At 47.4% G+C, this 23132-nt stretch overlaps 1 protein-coding gene across 1 annotated transcript in view; it reads left to right on the top strand.

The window, feature by feature from the left end:
- Positions 1-23132, top strand: part of MAPKAPK3 (MAPK activated protein kinase 3) — a 57728-nt gene that overhangs the window by 31638 nt on the left and 2958 nt on the right. Inside the window, exons 2-8 of the mRNA XM_077451509.1 lie at positions 12992-13131; positions 15578-15642; positions 16933-17012; positions 17125-17251; positions 18838-18913; positions 21547-21671; positions 22869-22954. Coding sequence (XP_077307635.1) covers positions 12992-13131; positions 15578-15642; positions 16933-17012; positions 17125-17251; positions 18838-18913; positions 21547-21671; positions 22869-22954 — 699 coding nt within the window. The remainder of the gene's footprint in view (positions 1-12991; positions 13132-15577; positions 15643-16932; positions 17013-17124; positions 17252-18837; positions 18914-21546; positions 21672-22868; positions 22955-23132) is intronic.

Below are 23132 nucleotides of genomic sequence, written 5' to 3' on the forward strand. Positions count from 1 at the left end.
GCTGCTTTTGATAGGCACTGGTGAGGCTGCATTGATGGGCGCTGGTGAGGCTGCATTGATGGGCGCTGGTGAGGCTGCATTTGATGGGCGCTGGTGAGGCTGCATTTGATGGGCGCTGGTGAGGCTACTTTTGATGGGCGCTGGTGAGGCTGCATTTGATGGGCACTGGTGAGGCTGCGTTGATGGGCATTGGCGAGGCTGCATTTGATGGGCGCTGGTGAGGCTGAATTTGATGGGCGCTGGTGAGGCTGGATTGATGGGCGCTGGTGAGGCTGCATTAAAAGGGCGCTGGTGAGGCTGCATTTGATGGGCACTGGTGAGGCTGCATTTGATGGGCGCTGGGGAAGCTGCATTGATGGGCGCTTGTGAGGCTGCATTTGATGGGCACTTGTGAGGCTGCATTTGATTGGCGCTGGTGAGGCGGCTTTTGATGGGCGCTGGTGAGGCTGCATTTGATGGGCACTGGTGAAGTTGCATTTGATGGGCACTTCATTAAAAATGTGGGGTTTACATGGGCAGGGGAAAGGGGGTAGAGCCGGGGGGGGGGGGGGGCAGCAAAGGAGGTTTCCCCTAGAGTATCAAAAATCCTTGCACCAGCCCTGGATCTATTTTACTACTTATCTTGTTATCATGAAAGGGGTTGTAAACCCTCATGTTGCATCCTATGCATTAAGGTGAAAAAACTTCCAACCGTTTTACTCACCTGGGACGCACTGTACCTCTATGCCCAGGGTTCTTGGCTCTTGATTGGATAGATTGATAGCAGCGCAGCCATTGGCTCCCGTTGCTGTCAATCAAATCCAATGACATGGTCGCCGGGGGGGGGCGGAGCCGAATCCGACATTCTGTGTCTATGGAGGCAAATGCTGGACTCGGGAGCGTGCCCGCAACGTAACCCCCCGTGAGAGCTCTTCTCCTAGGGGGTTTACGGATGCTGCGAGGAGGAGCCGCGAGCGACGTTGGGGGACCCCAGAAGAGGAGGATCGGGGTCACTCTGTGCAAAACGAACTGCACATTGGAGGTAAGTGTGACATGTTTGTTATTTAAAAAAAAAAAAAAGAGGGTTTATAAGCCCCTTTAACAAATTTCATACAAAATACTTAGCACCACAAAATGATACTTGGCTCTATATTCTCTGAATGAGGCGGTGCTGGGAGGTAGGTAGGGGATGGAACCAAGGGGCGGTGCTCAGAGGTGGGCAGTGGGCGGAGTCAAGGGGTGACTCAGAAGTGGGGAGTTCCTGCACCAATTCTCTGAGGCATAAAAAAAATGAAAGTGGAATTACCATTAAATATATCTTCTGAAAAGTTTTTTTATTACCTCTAACTGATCGCAAGCGCATCCCCCCCCCCCCCAGTGAAACACTTCCACTTACTCAGATTAGGAGAGGAATTATCTAGAAGAGCTTTCTTTGGAATTTCTATTTCCAGAGACTTATCGGCACTGAACACATTTACAGAGGAAATATTACGACAAGGACAACGTCTTCTCACATCATCAGCCTCCTTCAGCCTACAATGGCAGCCACTATAATTCCATCCATCATGTATCGTATTTTCTTTACAATTCTATATACAAAGTTGGGAAAGTTCCTGGCGCCCGTCACATAAAGATCTTCTTATTTGGGGATGTAATGGCCCCTCGCAGATTGCAAGCTCTTGTGACAAGGGCTCCTCTTTCAGTTTGCAGTGCCGATCGGTCTTGGCATATCTTTCCCGGATAAAAATAGCACCTCTCCTGCCTCTGTCATGTTTCTGCGCTATAAATAGCGCTGGCGTGAAGCGCCACCTTACCGGACAAGTGATGGAGCCGATGCCAGTTTATGGACGCAAGTTGTTTATTGTTTACATGCGTTTGCTGCTGCAGGACAGCATTCCGGTCAATCAATACATTGGGAGTGAGAGGTCAACCAAATAAGAATTTCATGAGCTACAGGTCCAAAATCGCGAAAGATTTCCCCATTACGGCGTTATATTAGGCATTCCACAGCATCACTGCTCTTACCATAAAGAATCCTTTACTTTCGGCATATTTGTCTTTCCTCTGTATGCGACAGAAACCCTCTGGCCTTATAGTTCTGATCTCTATCAGAATTCCTGACCTTCATGTTGGCAAACTGGAGCGTGCGACGTTTGCATAGCTTTGAAAGGAAGGAAAATATTAAAAAGCTAAAAATGTATGTAAAAGGAAAGCAAAAATAAGGGAAAATATTATTACTGGGACATGGGCATCTCCTGCTGCCTTGAGTTCTCGGTTGCTAGGATACAGGCAGTGTCTTTTGTTTCAAGGACATAGGCAGCTCCTGTTGCCTAGAGTCCTCGGTTGCTAGGATACAGGCAGCTTCTTTGGTTACTAGGACACAGGCAGCTCCTGCTGCCTAGATTCCTCAGTTGCTAGGATACAGGCAATGCCTTTGGTTACTAGGACTTGAGCAGCTCCTGCTGCCTAGAGTCAACTGTTGCTAGAATACAGGCATCATCTTTGGTTACTAGGACACGGGCAGCTCCTGCTGCCTAGAGTCCTCAGTTTCTAGGATGCAGGCAGAAATTACATCAGCGGTGGCCCCTCCATTAGGGCAATGGCAATGCCTTTGGTTACTAGGACTTGAGCAGCTCCTGCTGCCTAGAGTCCACTGTTGCTCGGATACAGTCAGCATCTTTGTTTACTAGGACATGGGCAGCTCCTGCTGCCTAGAATTTTTTGCTGCTAGGATACAGGCAGAGAGAGATAGAGAGATACAGTTCTGAGTTCTCAGTTGCTAGGATACAGGCAGCGTCTTTGCTTTCTAGGACATAGGCAGCTCCTGTTGCCTAGAGTCCTCGGTTGCTAGGATACAGGCAGCTTCTTTGGTTACTAGGACTCTGGCAGCTCCTGCTGCCTAGATTTTTTTGCTGCTAGGATACAGGCAGTATTATTGGTTACTAGGACACAGGTAGCTCTTGCTGCCTAGATTCCTCAGTTACTAGGATACAGGCAAAGTCTTTGGTTACTAGGACTCGAGCAGCTCCTGCTGCCTAGAGTCCACTGTTGCTAGGATACAGGCAGCATCTTTGGTTACTAGGACACGGGCAACTCTTGCTGCCTAGAGTCCTCAGTTGCTAGGATGCAGGCAGAAATTACATCAGCGGTGGCCCCTCCATTAGGGGCGCATGGGTGCCACCCCCCATCCATGCGTCCGATCCCTGATCTACATGCAGGGCTGCCAGACCATGGATTCCAACGGGGGGAGGGGTGTTTTTTGAAGCACGTGATTAAAGCCAGAGGCTCTAATAGGGTTAAAAGGGTGGGCTAAGGGTGCAGAGCACTGCACTGCACTCCGAGCCCACCCAGTTGTGTGACAATAGCGAAGGAATATTCACAATTGCCACACTGATCCTCCTTGCGGCCAATCAGGAAGCGGGTCTTGAGACTGAAAGCGGGTCCTGGCAGAAAAGACAGGCGATCCTATTGGACGCCCAGGAGGAGGAGGGAGAAGACTCCGTGATGGAGGAGAGGAGACGGGAGCCACTGCCCGCCACCCGCCACCTAGATGGGGTAAGTGCCGGCCAACCAACCACCGATCGATGTGGTTGTTTGCCACCCCACCCAAAAAAAAAAAAAAACACCAGCTGCCACTGAATTACATACAACTTTGAGTCAAAATTATGTAATATGAGGACCTACATGAACAAACCAATCAAAATGTAGCCAATTAGGCAGTTCCCTTGCACTACAAAGGTGTTGGTAGACCTGAAGGGGATTGTCCAATCAGATTGCAACGTGTGTTGTGAGCTTGAGCTATTACAGGCCCTGCAAAAACCCAATTGTGGAAAAAAAAAACAGTACTTTTACTTGCACATGATTGGCAAAGTGATCAGTCCGAGGAGCGATGGTTGATGTGTTACTGCAAGAATTAGGATACTGTGGATCTGTGCCGTGTAAAACTGGCCAGCAGCAGGACACTTATAATCAGGGATAATAGGCCTAAGTAGTGTATGCCTAACTTTTATCTATGGAGACAGGGGGTACAGTAAATGTTATTGATATAATATGAGATAATTTAGGTACACAATGTTCTTAAACTTCAGGCTTTTCTCTTTCAAATGATGCAGTAGTATGCTGCAAACAAAAGGCAGCTTAAAGAACAGATGGATAAGCCACCCCCTCCCTGGCTTATCCAAAAGCCCCCTTATTGTCCTTTCAAGTCCGCTAGCCATAGCTCAGACACCATGCTGTGTATTATGGCTTTAAAAAATCTCCAGGGAAAATCTGCATAAAAATGTGGCAGGATTGTGAATCTCAAAGCTGCAGGATTTACCTCCAACCCATAGAAGAGGTGAACCTGAACCTCATACCTACACCGGTGCTGGACTGTACACTGTACTGCTGGGGAGATCAATGTTTATAAACAATGTTATTTTGTAGCTTTCTATCTCCTGTCTGATCAATGTTTATAAACAATGTTACTTTGTATCTCTCTTGGTTGATCAATCTTTACTTGTATCTCTCTATCTCTCTCTGATCAATGTTTATAAACAGTGTTACTTTGTATATCTTTATCTCCTGTCTGATCAATGTTTATAAACAAAGTGACTTTGTATCTCTCTATCTCCTAGCTGATCAATGTTTATAAACAATGTTACTTTGTATCTCTCTACCCTCCATCTGATCAATGTTTATAAACAATGTTACTTTGTATCTCTCTAGCCTCCATCTGATCAATGTTTATAAACAGTCTGGTTTATTTATTAAAAAACTGGAGAGTGCAAAATCTGCTGCAGCTGTGCATGGGAGCCGATCAGCTTCTAACTTCAGCTTCTTCAATTAAGTTTTTGACAAGAAAAAAAACCTGGAAGCTGATTTGTTTCTATGCAGAGCTGCACCAGATTTTACACTCTCCAGTTGTATCTCTCTATCTTCTGTCTGATCAATTTTTATAAAACAATGTTACTTTGTATCTGACTTCCCCCTGTCTGATCAATGTTTATAAATAATGTTACATTGTATCTCTCTATCTACTGTCTGATCAATGTTTATAAACAGAGAGATACAATGTAACATTGTTTATAAACATTGATCAGACAGTAGATAGAGAGATACAATGTAACATTATTTATAAACATTAATCAGACAGGAGATAGAGAGTTACAATGTAACATTATCTCCTGTCTGATCAATGTTTATAAACACTGTTACTTTGTATCTCTCTATCTCCCGTCTGATTAATGTTTATAAACAAAGTTACTTTGTATCTCTCCATCTCCTGCCTGATTAATGTTTAATAACAAAGTTACTTTGTATCTCTCTATCCCCTGTCTGATCAATGTTTATAAACATTGTTACTTTGTATCTCTCTATTTCCTGTCTGATTAATGTTTATAAATAATGTTACATTGTATCTCTCTATCTACTGTCTGATCAATGTTTATAAACAGAGAGATACAATGTAACATTATTTATAAACATTAATCAGACAGGAGATAGATACAATGTAACATTATCTCCTGTCTGATCAATGTTTATAAACACTGTTACTTTGTATCTCTCTATCTCCCGTCTGATTAATGTTTATAAACAAAGTTACTTTGCATCTCTCTATCTCCTGTCTGATCAATGTTTACAAACAATGTTACTTTGTATCTCTCTATCGCCTGTCTGATCAATGTTTACAAACAATGTTACTTTGTATCTCTCTATCGCCTGTCTGATCAATGTTTATAAACAATGTTACTTTGTATCTATCTCCTGTAGGGAATCATTGTCAGGTGTGAAGGGAGGGTGGTAGTGGGGCAGAAGGACAGGGCATACTACATACTTGTGCGCTCCTCAATGAAGTTTCTTTGGTCATGTGTAGTTCCTATTGTGTCCACAAGTAGTTAATGATTGATTAGACATCATCTGTAGACATCCCCATACACTGATCTAGCCTGAGATTGGACAAACTATTCGAACTTGTCCAAATGTTATTCTGTCATCCGACATTTACACGTAAACACCAGCGGCTAACGGCGCGGTCTGAGCCGTCCACGCCAAGCGCCATGCGTGGACAGTCGCAGACATATAACACGCAGACGGTGTCTGCACTTTCTCCATCACATTTGCTTACTGGCCCAGTCTTATCAGATTAGCGTCTTGAGTCGATGGCTTAATCATTATCCGTTGCCGAGGGAGGGGGTGGGGGAGTCACCTTCCTATAAACTGAAATGAAATAGTTCCTGCGGACGTTCATATCATGGGAAATTTATTTTCTACTGCCCTCAGGAACTTAACGTGCGACCCTCCGGGCGCTCACATATGATTAAAAGCAGATTAGGACCTTTTCCAGGAATCTGCTGAACCGCAGTGCTGGCGCCGCCGGAGTGCCGCAAGCGGGTTTGACCAGTTCTGCTGAGCTGCCGACTTCCGGGGACAGTCCCGGAACCTAGAATTCTGTCCCTGGAAACGGCTGAGAATTTCAGCGCTGATCGAGCGGACAAAAATCTACAAATCGATCGTCCACATCTCCAATGCTTCCTACAGGGTATTTCAGGAGAGGAGACTTAGATAGAGGAAGGAGCAGAGTCAGGAGAGGAGAGTTATAGAGGAAGGAGCAGAGTCCTCAAGCAGGGCAGAGTAATTCAGGAGATGAGAGTTATAGAGGAAGAAGCAGAGTCCTCCAGCAGTGCAGAGTATTTCAGGAGAGGAGAGTCATAGAGGAAGGAGCAGAGTCCTCCAGCAGTGCAGAGTATTTCAGGAGAGGAGAGTTATAGAGGAAGGAGCAGAGTCCTCAAGCAGGGCAGAGTAATTCAGGAGATGAGAGTTATAGAGGAAGAAGCAGAGTCCTCCAGCAGTGCAGAGTATTTCAGGAGAGGAGAGTCATAGAGGAAGGAGCAGAGTCCTCCAGCAGTGCAGAGTATTTCAGGAGAGGAGAGTCATAGAGGAAGGAGCAGAGTCCTCCAGCAGTGCAGAGTATTTCAGGAGAGGAGAGTCATAGAGGAAGGAGCAGAGTCCTCCAGCAGTGCAGAGTATTTCAGGAGAGGAGAGTCATAGAGGAAGGAGCAGAGTCCTCCAGCAGTGCAGAGTATTTCAGGAGATGAGAGTCATAGAGGAAGGAGCAGAGTCCTCCAGCAGTGTGGAGTATTTCAGGAGAGGAGAGTTACAGAGGAAGGAGCAGAGTCCTCCAGCAGAGTATTTCAGGAAAGGAGAGTTATAGGGGAAGGAGCAGAGTCCTCCAGCAGAGTATTTCAGGAGAGGAGAGTCATAGAGGAAGGAGCAGAGTCCTCCAGCAGTGCAGAGTATTTCAGGAGAGGAGAGTCATAGAGGAAGGAGCAGAGTCCTCTAGCAGTGCAGAGTATTTCAGGAGAGGAGAGTCATAGAGGAAGGAGCAGAGTCCTCCAGCAGTGCAGAGTATTTCAGGAGAGGAGAGTCATAGAGGAAGGAGCAGAGTCCTCCAGCAGTGCAGAGTATTTCAGGAGAGGAGAGTCATAGAGGAAGGAGTAGAGTCCTCCAGCAGTGGAGAGTATTTCAGGAGAGGAGAGTCATGGAGGAAGGAGCAGAGTCCCTGAGCAGTGCAGAATATTTCAGGAGAGGAGAGTTACAGAGGAAGGAGCAGAGTCCTCCAGCAGTGCATAGTATTTCAGGAGAGGAGAGTCATAGAGGAAGGAGCAGAGTCCTCCCGCAATGTATTTCAGGAGAGGAGAGTCATAGAGGAAGGAGCAGAGTCCTCCAGCAGTGCAGAGTATTTCAGGAGAGGAGAGTCATAGAGGAAGGAGCAGAGTCCTCCAGCAGTGCAGAGTATTTCAGGAGAGGAGAGTCATAGAGGAAGGAGCAGAGTCCTCCAGCAGTGTGGAGTATTTCAGGAGAGGAGAGTTACAGAGGAAGGAGCAGAGTCCTCCAGCAGAGTATTTCAGGAAAGGAGAGTTATAGGGGAAGGAGCAGAGTCCTCCAGCAGAGTATTTCAGGAGAGGAGAGTCATAGAGGAAGGAGCAGAGTCCTCCAGCAGTGCAGAGTATTTCAGGAGAGGAGAGTCATAGAGGAAGGAGCAGAGTCCTCCAGCAGTGCAGAGTATTTCAGGAGAGGAGAGTCATAGAGGAAGGAGCAGAGTCCTCCAGCAGTGGAGAGTATTTCAGGAGAGGAGAGTCATGGAGGAAGGAGCAGAGTCCCTGAGCAGTGCAGAATATTTCAGGAGAGGAGAGTTACAGAGGAAGGAGCAGAGTCCTCCAGCAGTGCATAGTATTTCAGGAGATGAGAGTTATAGAGCAAGGAGCAGAGTTCCCAAGCAGTGCAGAGTATTTCAGGAGATGCGAGTCATAGAGGGAGAAGCAGAGTCCTCCAGTAGAGTATTTCAGGAGAGGAGAGTCATAGAGGAAGGAGCAGAGTCCTCCAGTAGAGTATTTCAGGAGAGGAGAGTCATAAAGGAAGGAGCAGAGTCCTGCAGCAGTGCAGAGTATTTCAGGAGAGGAGAGTTATAGGGGAAGGAGCAGAGTCCTGCAGCAGTGCAGAGTATTTCAGGAGAGGAGAGTCATAGAGGAAGAAGCAGAGTCCTCCAGTAGAGTATTTCAGGAGAGGAGAGTCATAGAGGAAGGAGCAGAGTCCTCCAGTAGAGTATTTCAGGAGAGGAGAGTCATAGAGGAAGGAGCAGAGTCCTGCAGCAGTGCAGAGTATTTCAGGAGAGGAGAGTCATAGAGGAAGGAGCAGAGTCCTCCAGTAGAGTATTTCAGGAGAGGAGAGTCATAGAGGAAGGAGCAGAGTCCTGCAGCAGTGCAGAGTATTTCAGGAGAGGAGAGTTATAGGGGAAGGAGCAGAGTCTTCCAGCAGTGCAGAGTATTTCAGGAGAGGAGAGTCATAGAGGAAGGAGAAGAGTTCTCCAGCAGTGCAGAGTATTTCAGGAGAGGAGAGTCATAGAGGAAGGAGAAGAGTTCTCCAGCAGTGCAGAGTATTTCAGGAGAGGAGAGTCATAGAGGAAGGAGAAGAGTTCTCCAGCAGTGGAGAGTATTTCAGGAGAGGAGAGTCATAGAGGAAGGAGCAGAGTCCTCCAGTAGAGTATTTCAGGAGAGGAGAGTCATAGAGGAAGGAGCAGAGTCCTCCAGCAGTGCAGAGTATTTCAGGAGAGGAGAGTCATAGAGGAAGGAGAAGAGTTCTCCAGCAGTGCAGAGTATTATTGCTCTTTATCTTCCCTCTTGATATTCCCACAATTTACAATAACAGCAGCTATAAAAACATCCCCTGCAATTTTCTATGTAGCAACAGCGTGAGAGTGGATGAAATCAAAGCAGCCCGGGGGGGAGGGGGGGCTCTGAATATGAAGGACGCGATGCGATTCGCGGTTTGTTGCCGTCTTTCTGTCCTCGCAATGTTTTCTCCTCTCTGGAGGGCGCTCACCCTGACCCGCACAATAATAAACATAAACAAACCTTTCTCTGTCTGCAGTACATTGTATTCTCATTGTCGGATCTCTCACAAGGCCGCGGAATGGAACGATCGTTTCTGTAACGAGGATAAATATGGAAACTTTCTATAGAACTTATCAGAGATGAACAATATCAAGAGCGCCTGTCAGAGGAGACACAGCGACCATCGCTCAGCTGTTTTTCAAAGGTGTAAACTCCGGATCTTTTACCTTCATTCTTCATTAACCCCTTCAATACCGGGCACTTTCACCCCTCTTCCTGCCCAGGCAAATATTCAGCCTTCAGCGCTCTCTCGCACTTTAAATGACAATTGCGCGGTCATGCAACACTCTACCCATATGATATTTTGATCTTTTTTTTTTTGAGACAGAGAGAGCTTTCTTTTGGTGGTATTGAATCTCCACTGGGGTTTTTATTTTTTGCTAAACAAATGAAAAAAGACTGACAAATTTTGGGAAAATCAAAGTTTTCTTAGTTTCTCTCTAAAACAATCTTGCAAATAAGTAATTTTTCTTCTTCACTGATGTACACTGATAGGCTGCATTGATGGGCACTGATGAGGCTGCACTGATGGGCACTAATGAGGAGGCACTGAAGAGGACGCCGTGATGGGCACTGATAAGCTGCACCGATGGGCAATGATAGGCTGCACTGATGGGCACTGATCTGCACTGATTAGCACTGATTGGGCTGCACCGATGGGCACTAATGAGGAAGCACTGATGAGGCTGCACTGATGAGATGGCACTGATAAGCTGGACTGAAGGGCACTGATGAGGAGGCATTGATGGGCACTTATAAGCTGCACTGATGAGGAGGCACTGATGGGCAATGATAAGCTGCACTGATGGGGCTGCAACGATGGGCACTGATGAGGTTGCACTGATGTGTACTGATAAGCTGCACTGATGAGGCTGCACTGATGGGGTGGCACTGATGGGCACTGATAAGCTGCACTGATCATGAGGCACTGATAAGCTGCACCGATCTGCACTGATGCGGCTGCACCAATGGGCACTAATGAGGAGGCACTGCTGAGGCTGCATTGATAAACTGCACTGATGGGCACTGATTATGAGTGTAAACAGTGTACTGATAGTCTTGCTCTCCTTTCCTCACACAGACATAGCGTGGGAAGAAAGGACTGCCAATAACCAGCAAGCCTGTTTACATGTGATCAGCTGTGATTGGCTCTTTACTGCTATCTGTGATCAGCTGTGATTGGCCCTTTACTGCTATCTGTGATCAGCTGTGATTGGCCCTTTACTGCTATCTGTGATCAGCTGTGATTGGCCCTTTACTGCTATCTGTGATCAGCTGTGATTGGCCCTTTACTGCTATCTGTGATCATCTGTGATTGGCCCTTTACTGCTATCTGTGATCAGCTGTGATTGGCCCTTTACTGCTATCTGTGATCAGCTGTGATTGGCTCTTTACTGCTATCTGTGATCAGCTGTGATTGGCCCTTTACTGCTATCTGTGATCAGCTGTGATTGGCTCTTTACTGCTATCTGTGATCAGCTGTGATTGGCTCTTTACCACTATATGTGATCAGCTGTGTCCAAAAGACACAGCAGTCACAGAGCGTACCTGATTGGCACCCCAGGGGGCATGCGGGAGGCGGGGTTCTGGGAGGGCATCCATGAACTGGAAGCTGGCGCTGTAGCTTTCTTTTGGCTGTAGCGCGGTCAGGAAAAGGTTAAAGTGCATGTCTGGGGAAAAATACAAAAAGTAAACCTATGCAGTACATTTCTGCCATTCATGATGCACATTTCCCCATGTTCTTCCTTATAAAGACCCCGCAAGCACAGAGAAACTCCCATTGGTCTGCCAGAAGTGCACTCAGGTCCTAATTTCCTATTGTGGGCTGACAACAGCATTTTCATGGACTGAGTGGTGTCAGCCCTGCCCTTTGACTTTTATTAAACTATTAAATTACTCCCACTTCCTTCAGCACTGCAAAGTATAGGCACTAATTGCCTTCTAGACCAAGATAAGGACTGGCTGAGCTAATCAGTCTCAAAGTGGACCTTCATCCTAAAAACAAACTCTCCCAGCCCCCCCCCCCCCCCCCACTCCCAATCAGATTTACATTTGTGCCATATATCTAATGAGGTTTACTAGTCCCCCCGCCTGGATTCTGCACATGTGCGGATGTGCTGCAAGGCTTTGGGTCCTGACTGAGCCCTGAGGCTCATCTGCACATGCGTGAGGTTCCCGGCACATCTGCCCATGCTCGGCATTCCCCACACATGCGCAAAAATAGAAGCCCCAATACTCCGCCGTCTTTTCACATGCACAGGAAAACCGAAGGCCGGGCAGAGCCCCTTGACACATCTGCTCCATAATGGGGGGACAAAGACACACAGAGGGGGAATGATGTGCAAAGACAGTTATTGCAGAGGCCCCAATACTGTGCCATCTGTGCGCATGCGCAGGGAATCCTCTACGTCTGCACCGATGTGCCAAAGGGCTCTGCCAGTACCTGAATGCCAGGAAGAGCCCTTCAGCCTTAGTGGCAGCAGCAGAGGGGAGCAGAGACCCACCAAAGGGCACTAAAGTTCCAACCCCAGTCACTATGTGATGCACACACCTCATCATTTAAACAAATAATGTTCCTTTCAGTTGTGTCTCACGCGCTCCCCCTCCCAGGCACCGCAGCTCACAGTGGGCGGGGTCCAGCAACAGAAGGAGTGCAGATAATTCAGAGAGCAGTGGGTGGGGCTGGGTGTGGCCAAATGCTGATCAGCAAGCTACAGACTGTGACAATGCTGATAGCCACGCCCCCTGCAACATCTTCTCCTCCCACTGTAGTGCAAGCAGGCCCAGCCTACATGAGAGTGACAACTCTGCTCTGAATTTGAGAGCAGTGCAGCATTGTAGTCACCCCATCACAGGAAGCTGCATTAGGTAGTCTTCACTTGCAGATGTGTGTGTGTGTGTGTGGGGGGGGGGGGGGAGGGGTTGGATCCTGTACTGTAGGATCTGTACTGGAGGGTGAGGGGGTTCTGTACTGAGGAATCTGTACTGAGTGATGGGGTGATTATATGCTGAGGGGTCTGTAAATGGGGGGCGGGGGTTCTGTACTACGGGATTGGTACTTGGGGTGGGGGGGTTCTGTACTGAGGGGTCTGTACTGAAGGATCTGTACTGGGGGAGGGGAGTGGGATCCTGTACTGTAGGATCTGTACTGGGGGATGGGAAATGGGGGTGTCTATGTCTGTACTGGGGAGCATGGGGGTGTTGTCTGTACCGAATGCTCTGTACTGGGAGAAGGGTGTCTGTTTTGAGGAGGTGGGCTAGGAGGGGGGAATTTATGTCTGTACTGGGGGAGTATCTGTATTGGGGGGTTTGTGCTGGGGAAGAGGGGGGTCCATCTGTACTGTATTTCGTCAGACCATTTCTTTGGGGGGAGGGTGTAAATTATGATTGGGCACAGGTGCCAGCTGTGCTAGGTGTGTCACTATAAAGGGTTTTCTTCAGCAGTTGCTGATCAAGGAGTGACTGAAGTTAAACAAAAAAGCCACCAGAGGGAGCAGCATCTTATTTTTTGGAAATATGGTACAGCAAGCATGATTCTCTTCCCTGCTCCATAATAACCTCTCTCCTCCTCTCTTCTCCAGATTCTGCATGACAGCCCCAAGGCCCGACGGGAGGTGGATTACCATATGAGAGCATCAGGGGGGCCACATATTGTGGGTGTCCTGGACGTGTATGAGAACATCCATCGTGGCAAGAGATGCCTGCTCATTGTAATGGAGTGGTAGGTCAGACATGGGTTCTCATCCCTCCATCTACAGCTACATGACCTGAGGTCACACCAGACAGAGCCGAGCAGCTGACTCTCTAAGGCCGCGTACACACGGGCGGACTGTCCGCCCAACTAGGTTCCTCAAACAGTTTGACAAACAGTCCGTTCAAAATTAGCATGAACGGACTTGACCACACACGACGAACGAACAGTCCTCTGAAAACTTGCGCGATGACGTGAACGGCACGTACGACGGGACGAGAGATTCGAAGTCCAATACACTGCAATGCAACCTTCGCCGTGTAAATTCTTTCTGAGCATGCGCGAGACTTAGTTTCTCGAACAAGCCTACACACGAGCGGACTCTCCGCTCAAACCAAGTTTCAGCGGACTGTCTTACGGAAATTCCGAAAAACTTTGTTCGTCAGACTGTCCGCTGAAACTGTCCGCTGAAAGCCCACACACGAGCGGACTGTCCGCTGAAACACTGTTCAGCGGACAAAGTTGGGCGAACAGTCCGCCCGTGTGTACGCGGCCTAATAGTTGAGGATGTGGGGTCTCTATGAGGTTCCAGACACCAATCCGCACATTATGATAATCACTTTATGGCGGAGCACAGAAGTTGGGGCATCATTAACTGCATTTATTCTACAGCATCTGGTTCATCATGAAGTCCTTATTGGATTGTGGAATAATGAGGAAAGCTGGAAAAGGGGGGGGGGGGCAGGATTGTGGGTAACATGGCTGATATTGGGATAGTAGGACATCACATAAGGCTCAATTCACTAATCTAACACACCAGGATAAGGATCCTTGTTACAGATATAACTGACTGTTTATTGACTACAGCATGGTCAATAATAGACAACGTGTGATGGTTACACTGCATATAGAACACTGAAGGCCGACCCCTTCCTTTCCTTCCCATTCCTTTCCTTCCCATTCCTTCCCTTCCCATTCCTTCCCTCCCATTCCTTTCCTTCCCATTCCTTCCCTCCCATTCCTTCCCTTCCTTCCCTCCCATTCCTTCCTTTCCTTCCCATTCCTTCCCTTCCTTCCCTCCCATTCCTTTCCTTCCCATTCCTTCCCGTCCTTCCCTCCCATTCCTTTCCTTCCCATTCCTTCCCTTCCTTCCCTCCCATTCCTTTCCTTACCATTCCTCCCTATGCCACCTTCTATTCCATTCCACTCCTTACTACATTCTTTCCATCCTACCTTCCTTCCTCCATCCCATTTTCATCTCCTTCCTTCCCCATCGCACATTTCAACCTTCTTCCCTTTCCTTCCTTTCCTCCCTCATTCCTACCCCACCACACCTTCCAACCTCCTTCTCGTTCATTCCTTCTTCCTTCCCCCCTTCCTTCCCCTCCCACCTTGCTTCCTTTCTTTCTGCTTTCATTCATTCCCCTTTCTGCTTTTCCTTTTCTTTTTCCTTCCTTCCTTCCTTCCTTTCTCCCTTCCTCCATTCGTTCCTTCCTTCTGCCTTCATTCTTTTCTCTTTCCTGTTCTCTCTTCCTTTTTCTTTTCTTCTTTTTTCTTCCTTCCTTCCTCCCTCTTTCATTTCTTCTTTCCATGCTACCTTCCTTTGTCCCTCCCATCTCCCTCTCCTTTCCTTTTCCTTCCTTCTCTTCCCTTCCCTTCCCTATCCCACCTTCTTCCCTTTCCTTCCTTTCTTCCCTTTTCCATCCCACCTCCCAACCTTCTTCCCATTCTTTCCTTCTTCCTCCCTTCCCCTCCTACCTTGCTTCCTTCCTTTCTGCCTTCATTCCTTCCCCTTTCTACTTTTTCTTTTCCCATCCTTCCTTCTCTTCCCTTCCTTTCACCTTCATTCTTTTCCCTTTCCTTTTCTCTCTTCCTGTTCTCTCTTCCTTTTTCTTTTTCATTCCTTTCTTCTTTTCCTTTCTGCTTTTCCTTTTCTTTTTCATTCCTTCCTTCCTTTCTCCCTCCATCCATTCCTTCATTCTTTTCTCTTTCCTGTTCTCTCTTCTTTTTCTCTCTTCCCTTTTCTTTTCTTCTTTTTTCTTCCGTCCTTTCTTTTTTCTTTCTTCTTCCCATCGTACCTTCCTTCCTTCCTCCCTCTTTCCTTTCTTCTTTCCATCCTACCTTCCTTTGTCCCTCCCATCTTGCTCTCCTTTCCTTTCCCTACCTTCCCTTCCCTTCCCCATCTCACCTTCCAACCTTCTTCCCTTTCCTTCCTTTCTTCCCTTCCTCTTCCCTTCCCAGTCCCACCTCCCAACCTTCTTCCATTTCTTTCCTTCTTCCTTCCTTCCCCTCCCACCTTGCTTCCTTCCTTTCTGCCCTCATTCCTCCCCCTTTCTACTTTTTTTTTCTTTTTCTTTCCTTCCTTCCTCCTTCATTATTTTCCCTTTCCTTTCCTCTCTTCCTGTTTTCTCTTCTTTTTCTCTCTTCCTTTTTCTTTTCTCTCTTCCTAATCATTGTCATGTGTTGTATATTTCAGCATGCAGGGAGGGGAGCTCTTCACTCGCATCCAGCAGAGAGGTGATCAGGCCTTCACAGAACGAGGTAAATAGAATTCATGTCATCTGATTATTGTTTAAGGGGAAATCCAACCAAAACTGATATTTTATTGTTTGGTGGATGCTGGGGGAGGGGTCGGTTTCTTCTATATTTCAGAACTTGGTCATGTAGTTCATGGAGTGGGGAAGGAGCTCTGTGATGGGAAATCACAGGAGGAGAGAGCAGAGCGTAGGCCGGTCAACACAGCAGTATTCAGTGCTTGTGCAGATACACTACATTACCAAAAGTATTGGAACACCTGCCTTTCCCACCATCCCTGTGCTGAGTTCCCGGATCTGTACACCTGCTTGTGCCCATTATGAGGGGTTCCCACTATCCCTGTGCTGAGTTCCCGGATCTGTACACCCGCTGTGCCCATTATGAGGGGTTCCCACCATCCCTGTGCTGAGGTCCCAGGTCTGTACACCCGCTGTGCCCATTATGAGGGGTCCCCACCATCCCTGTGCTGAGTTCCCGGGTCTGTACACCCGCTGTGCCCATTATGAGGGGCTCCCACCATCCCTGTGCTGAGTTCCCGGGTCTGTACACCCGCTGTGCCCATTATGAGGGGTTCTCACCATTCCTGTGCTGAGTTCCTGAGTCTGTACACCTGCTGTGCCCATTATGAGGGGTTCCCACCATCCCTGTGCTGAGTTCCCGGGTCTGTACACCCACTCTGCCCATTATGAGGGGTTCTCACCATGCCTATGCTGAGTTCCCGGGTCTGTACATCTGCTGTGCCCATTATGAGGGGTTCCCACCATCCCTGTGCCGAGTTCCCGGGTCTGTACACCCGCTGTGCCCATTATGAGGGGTTCCCACCATCCCTGTGCCGAGTTCCCGGGTCTGTACACCCGCTGTGCCCATTATGAGGGGTTCCCACCATCCCTGTGCCGAGTTCCCGGGTCTGTACACCCGCTGTGCCCATTATGAGGGGTTCCCACCATCCCTGTGCCGAGTTCCCGGGTCTGTACACCCGCTGTGCCCATTATGAGGGGTTCCCGCCAATACATAAAGGTAAGTAAGAACACCTCATAAGGGGATGGGAAAACCCAAAACTACCCCAAGGTGGACAGAAGCAGCAAGAGTCAGGGATTGTGGGGGGAGGGGATCCTCCCCAAGTAAATAACGACTTCACCATAACTAGACGTGGCGCGCCTCATGCCTCGTGGCTTGGCGTTGTACATTGGATAAATGGGAACATTGTATTTTTAGCATTAATGAGAATGAACGCACAATTAGGACAGCTGATTTTAGATCACTTTTTGAGATAAAATTGAATTTGTGATTCTCCAGAGGCGTCGGAGATAATGCGCGGCATCGGATTGGCCATTCAGCACCTCCACGCGCTGAACATCGCCCACCGAGATGTGAAGGTCAGTAGCTGCGGCCCATCCTCTCCATGCGCAGTGCATTCTGGGTTGTCTGTCCATAATATTCACCTTTTGTTTCACCTTTTGTTTCTCTGTGTCCCCCCCCCCCCCCCAGCCTGAGAATCTCCTCTACACATCCAAGGACATCAATGCTGATCTGAAGATCACAGATTTCGGCTTCTCCAAAGAGACGACCATACAGAACGCGCTGCAGACGCCCTGCTACACGCCGTACTATGTGGGTGAGTGTGGGGGGGAGGAGGACAGGCCGGTCTATGGTATTGTCCCAGATTTTACAGTAAAATGATGTGTCCTGTATGGATTCAATATGGGATATACTTTCTCCCATATTTAGCAAATGGTAGCCTAGCATTCTTGGTTGCTAGGATGCAAGCAGCTCGCTCCTGGGCCCTGCTAATACTACTACAGCTGCACCGCCTGCAGCTCCCTCCTCAGCCAATGGCTGCTGTAGCCCAACCATCCCTAACCTGCTCCATGTAACTGAAAACACACGTGGTCTGTAACAAGGAGAAGAAAAGTTGGAGGCTGACCTGCACTATGTGGGTTACTCCTGATCCTTGCGCTCTGTGCATTACTACTCCTGATCCCTGCACTCTGTGCTTTACTTCTCCTGATCCCTGCACTCTGTGTGTTACTAATCCTGATCCCTGCACTCTGTGCGTTACTTATCCTGATCCCTGCATTCTATGCTTTACTTCTCCTGATCCCTGCACTCTGTGCATTACTTCTCCTGATCCCTGCACTCTGTGCATTACTACTCCTGATCCCTGCACTCTGTGCGTTCCTACTCCTGATCCCTGCACTCTGTGCGTTCCTACTCCTGATCCCTGCACTCTGTGCGTTCCTACTCCTGATCCCTGCACTCTGTGCATTCCTACTCCTGATCCCTGCACTCTGTGCGTTCCTACTCCTGATCCCTGCACTCTGTGCATTACTACTCCGGATCCGTGCACTCTGTGCTTTACTAATCCTGATCCCTGCACTCTGTGCGTTACTACTCCCGACCCCTGCAATCTGTAACTTACTTACTGCTGACCCTTGCACTCTGTTATATGCCCCTGACCCCTGCACTTTGTGCATTACTTGTTCCTGACCCTGCACTCTGTTATATGCTCCTGACCTCTGCACTTGACCTCTGCATTGTGTTATTACTCCACATTCCTGCACACTGTGTGTTACTTGCAGCTGATCCCTACAATCTGTGGCTTACTTTTTCCTGATCTCTGAACTGTGTGTTACTTACTCCTGACCCCTGTACTCTGTTATATGCTCCTGACCACTGTACTTTGTGCATTACTTTCTCCTGACCCTTGCATTCTGTTATTACTCTATATTCCTGGACACTGTGTGTTACTTACAACTGATCCCTACAATCTGTGTCTTACTTTTTCCTGATCTCTGAACTGTGTGTTACTTACTCCTGACCCCTGTACTCTGTTATATGCTCCTGACCACTGTACTTTCTGCATTACTTTCTCCTGACCCTTGCATTCTGTTATTACTCCATACTCCTGCACACTGTGTGTTACTTACTCCCAATCCCTGCAGTCTATGCATTACTTACTCCTGATCCCTGCAATCTGTGCATTACTTACTCCTGACCCCTGCACATCTGTTTGCTGATCATCCCTGCACTAAATTTCAGAAGCGACAAGCATATTGTCACTTCTGGTTTCAGAGCTGTCATTCCCCGGCTGTTGCTGTGTATTGTGACTTGTCAGTAATTGATTCATACAGACTTGTAAAGCTTCATCCACACAACGTGACTCCTCCATCCTCATCTCTGTTTTCTCTCGTCTTCCCACAGCTCCGGAGGTTCTGGGCCCTGAAAAATACGACAAGTCGTGTGATATGTGGTCATTGGGGGTCATTATGTATATACTGTAAGTATAAAGATGTCTTTGTATTCTGGTCATCATTGCTCTGCTTCTCACACTTCATCAACTTTACTTCTAATTAATATTATGGCCAAATGTATGGGAACCCCTCCCCCCTCCAAGGTTCCCATGTCCCCAGTGAAGGGTCTTGTATGACTACATCATACAAAGACATTGCAGACAATTCCAACCTTGTGGTAACAGTTTGGTGAAGACCCTTTTCTGTGAGGCCTGATCTATGAGCCAGGTCTTTTCATTTTTGGTGCCCGACGTGAGGCCTGATGTGTGAGCCAGGCTTTTTTTTTTTGGTGCTCACTGTAAATTCTTTCTTTTATTGGTGTACTACATAAGGCTTGATGTGTGAGCCAGGTCTTTTTTTGGTGCCCAACGCGAGGCTTGATGTATGAACAAGGTCTTATTTTTTGGTGGCCAACATGAGGCTTGATGTGTGAGCCAGGTCTTTTTTTTGGTGCTCAGCGTGAGGCTTGTTGTATGAGCAAGGTGTTATTTTTTGGTGGCCAATGTGAGGCCGTATGTATGAGCCAGGTCTTTTTTTTTTTTTTTGGTGCCCAACATGAGGCTTGATGTATGAGCCAGGTCTTATTTTTTGGTGCCAAATGTGAGGCCTGATGTATGAGCCAGGTCTCTTTTTTTTTTTGGTGGCCAACATGAGGCTTGATGTGTGAGCCAGGTTTTTTTTTTTTTTTGGTGCCCAATGTGAGGCTTGATGTATGAGCCAGGTCTCTTTTTTTTTTTTGGTGCCCAATGTGAGGCTTGATGTGTGAGCCAGGTCTCTTTTTTTTTTGGTGCCCAATGTGAGGCTTGATGTGTGAGCCAGGTCTCTTTTTTTTTTGGTGCCCAATGTGAGGCTTGATGTGTGAGCCAGGTCTCTTTTTTTTTTGGTGCCCAATGTGAGGCTTGATGTATGAGCCAGGTCTCTTTTTTTTTTTGGTGCCCAATATGAGGCTTGATGTATGAGCCAGGTCTCTTTTTTTTTTGGTGGCCAACATGAGGTTTGATGTGTGAGCCAGGTCTTTTTTTTTTTGGTGCCCAATGTGAGGCTTGATGTATGAGCCAGGTCTCTTTTTTTTTTGGTGGCCAACATGAGGTTTGATGTGTGAGCCAGGTCTTTTTTTTTTTGGTGCCCAATGTGAGGCTTGATGTATGAGCCAGGTCTCTTTTTTTTTTGGTGCCCAATGTGAGGCTTGTTGTATGAGCAAGGTCTTATTTTTTGGTGGCCAATGTGAGGCCGTATGTATGAGCAAGGTCTTATTTTTTGGTGGCCAACATGAGGCTTGATGTGTGAGCCAGGTCTTTTTTTTGGTGCTCAGCGTGAGGCTTGTTGTATGAGCAAGGTCTTATTTTTTGGTGGCCAACATGAGGCATGATGTGTGAGCCAGGTCTTATTTGTTGGTGCCCAATGTGAGGCCGTATGTATGAGCCAGGTCTTTTTTTTTTTTTGGTGCCCAATGTGAGGCTTGATGTATGAGTTAGGTAATTTTTTTTTGGGGTTCTCAACGTGAGGCTTAATATATGGGCCAGGTCTTATTTTGTGGTGCCCATTGTGAGGCCAGTTGTATAAGCCAGGTCTTTTTTTTGGGTGCCCAACGTGAGGCTTGATGTATGAGCCAGGGTTTTTTTTTTTGGTGCCCAACATGAGGCCTGATGTGTGAGCCAGGTCTTTTTTTTTTTTTGGTGCCCAACATGACCTGCCCAGGGATTTCAGTTCCTTCAGTCATAGAGACTCGGCATTACAAGTGTTAGCTGGAGTGGTCTCCTTGCAGTTTGCCTAGGAATGTCCACTATTTTAGACGGACCCCCCCCCCTCCAAGGCATTTTGATACTTGCACAACTTGCTTGCATCAAAGACGAAGATGAAGAGGAGTACTGAGGCCGGGTACTGTGACGTTTTCAGAAAGCCATGTACAGCCCCTGCCGGCCCCTCCAACCAGCCGTGACTTACCTACATTGCATAGAGAAGCAAAGAGACCCAGTGATGACATCACCGGGTCTAAGATAAGTTATGTAATGAAAACAGCTTTTGATAAAAAATGTAATTAGCATTTTAATTTTGATGAGAAGGAGGGAAAAACCAGGGATGGCGACATATAAGCAGATTAATCTTCAGCTTTAATTCCTCCTTTTGTTGCTATATATATATATATATATATATACATATATATATACATATATATATATATATATATATATATATATGTATGTATGTGTATATATATATTGGTAAAAGTGAAAATAATTTTGTGCTTCCAACAGATTTCCTTCAGGCGCTCTTCACGTCCTCTTCTCTGTTTTCATGTTATGATAATCCAGATGGTTGTCATCGTTATCCGCGAGAAGCTCTGTCATCGGTTATACAAATGATTTCAGCTCCTTCTGTTCTTCTATTCTGGATATCTTTGTGTTAGAAATTCTGTATATAGCCTCACTTCACGTGTCTTACTTTGCTGCTTAACTGCAGACAGGAAACCTTTATTATACAGAGAAAAGACATAGAGTATACCATAGAGCCGCTACAAACTTATCAACACTGCCATCTACTGGCTGAAGAATATATCTGTAGTTGAACAAAATACATGAACATTGTATTCCAACACTTTTTTTTCTCTTCCGCTCTGCAGACTGTGCGGATATCCCCCCTTCTACTCCAACACCGGCCAGGCCATCTCCCCCGGGATGAAGAAGAGGATTAGGATGGGGCAGTACGAGTTCCCAGCGCCGGAGTGGAATGACGTCTCGGAGGAAGGTATGGAGGGGTTAATAAGGGGGTTACTGAAAAATACAAGTTATTTTAAAGCAGTATTAAACCCAAAAGCAAACAGATATTATATTGCAGCTTACCAATCCTTAGGTGTGGTGGCTGCATTCATTTTTCCTTTTTTTAGGCTTTTTTTTTTCTTCTATTTTCATCCGGTCATCCTGCCAGTAAAATTGTTGTTTTTAAAAGAACAGGCTCTCCAGCAGAATGTATCAGAAACAGTTATGAGACAAACCATTTCCCACTGACATGGGTGCTTACAATGATCTGCTTTTATGTAAAACCCAAATCCAGCGGGTGGCCGCCCCACCTTCAGGGGTGCCCGGATGCTACCCCCTATATGAAGCTATCCATGGCTGCCGCGGCTGCCCCCTATTCATGCATCTGGCCCCTTTCAGGACACCGGATGCATGAATTACAGCAGCCGGGTTTTTTTTTTTTGAAGCACCTGATTAGAGCCAGAGGCTCTAATAAGCTTCAAAATAGGGTGGGCTCAGGTCGCAGAAAATGCGAACAGAGCCCACCCTGGTGTGTTACAACAACGAATGAACATTCGCTGTTGAAACACTGATCCTCAATCCGGCCAATCAGAAGCGGGTGTGGGACCCATTTTCCGATTAGCCGAAAAGAGAAGACTCCCTGATTGGCCGCCGAGGAGGAAGAAAACGAAAGCCGCTGTCGCCGTGATCATCTGTAAAGAGCAGGCTATGGGAGGTCGCCACCGCCGCCGACACACTAATGCTCGGAGATGGCGGGTCGGGAACCCGCGATCTGGACTTGGCGACCCGCCAGCTCAGAGCAAGACATGGCAGGGCCACATCGGAGGGCGCCGCAGGCCACATGTGGGGCCAGCGGTTGGGCACCCCCTGCTTTAATTGATGGCAGGGGCAGATGGAAGGTCACATCTCTGATCTACACATGAAGGAATATATTGTTACATTGTATTTTCTAAATGACACACGCAGAGTTTCTGCAAGTGTCATCATTTCACCCGGGAGTGGCATCTGTGATGCTGCTGGAGAGTTCCCCTGCCTGCTAAAACTTTAGCAGGACAGGAAGTGAGAGAAACAGAACCCCAGATAGCAATAAAAACCTGACAGGGGATCTAATCCTCTGGCTACTTCAATAAACAAACCCCTCTGCTTCCCCCCCCTGATCTATTTTAACTTTGTTCCCCTCCGACAGCCAAACAGATGATCCGCCTCCTCCTGCGGACGGACCCCACAGAGCGCATGACAATTACGCAGTTCATGAACCACGCTTGGATCAATGTAAGTAAAAATTCTGTAATATTGGGCGGGTGGGAAGTATATGGGGGGGTGGGGGGGGGGGGTTGGTGATCTCGGGTGGTTTATGCTATTAGTGTGTTCCCCTCTATGGCCTGATTCACACCTATGGCAGTTTTAGTGCTTTTTGCATTTTGCAGATTTGCACTACAGTCCATTTCAC

This window comes from Lithobates pipiens, unplaced genomic scaffold (assembly GCF_037356315.1).
Source record: "Lithobates pipiens isolate NorthernLeopardFrog02 unplaced genomic scaffold, aLitPip1_a1.2 Scaffold_23, whole genome shotgun sequence".
NCBI classification, from domain to species: domain Eukaryota; kingdom Metazoa; phylum Chordata; class Amphibia; order Anura; family Ranidae; genus Lithobates; species Lithobates pipiens.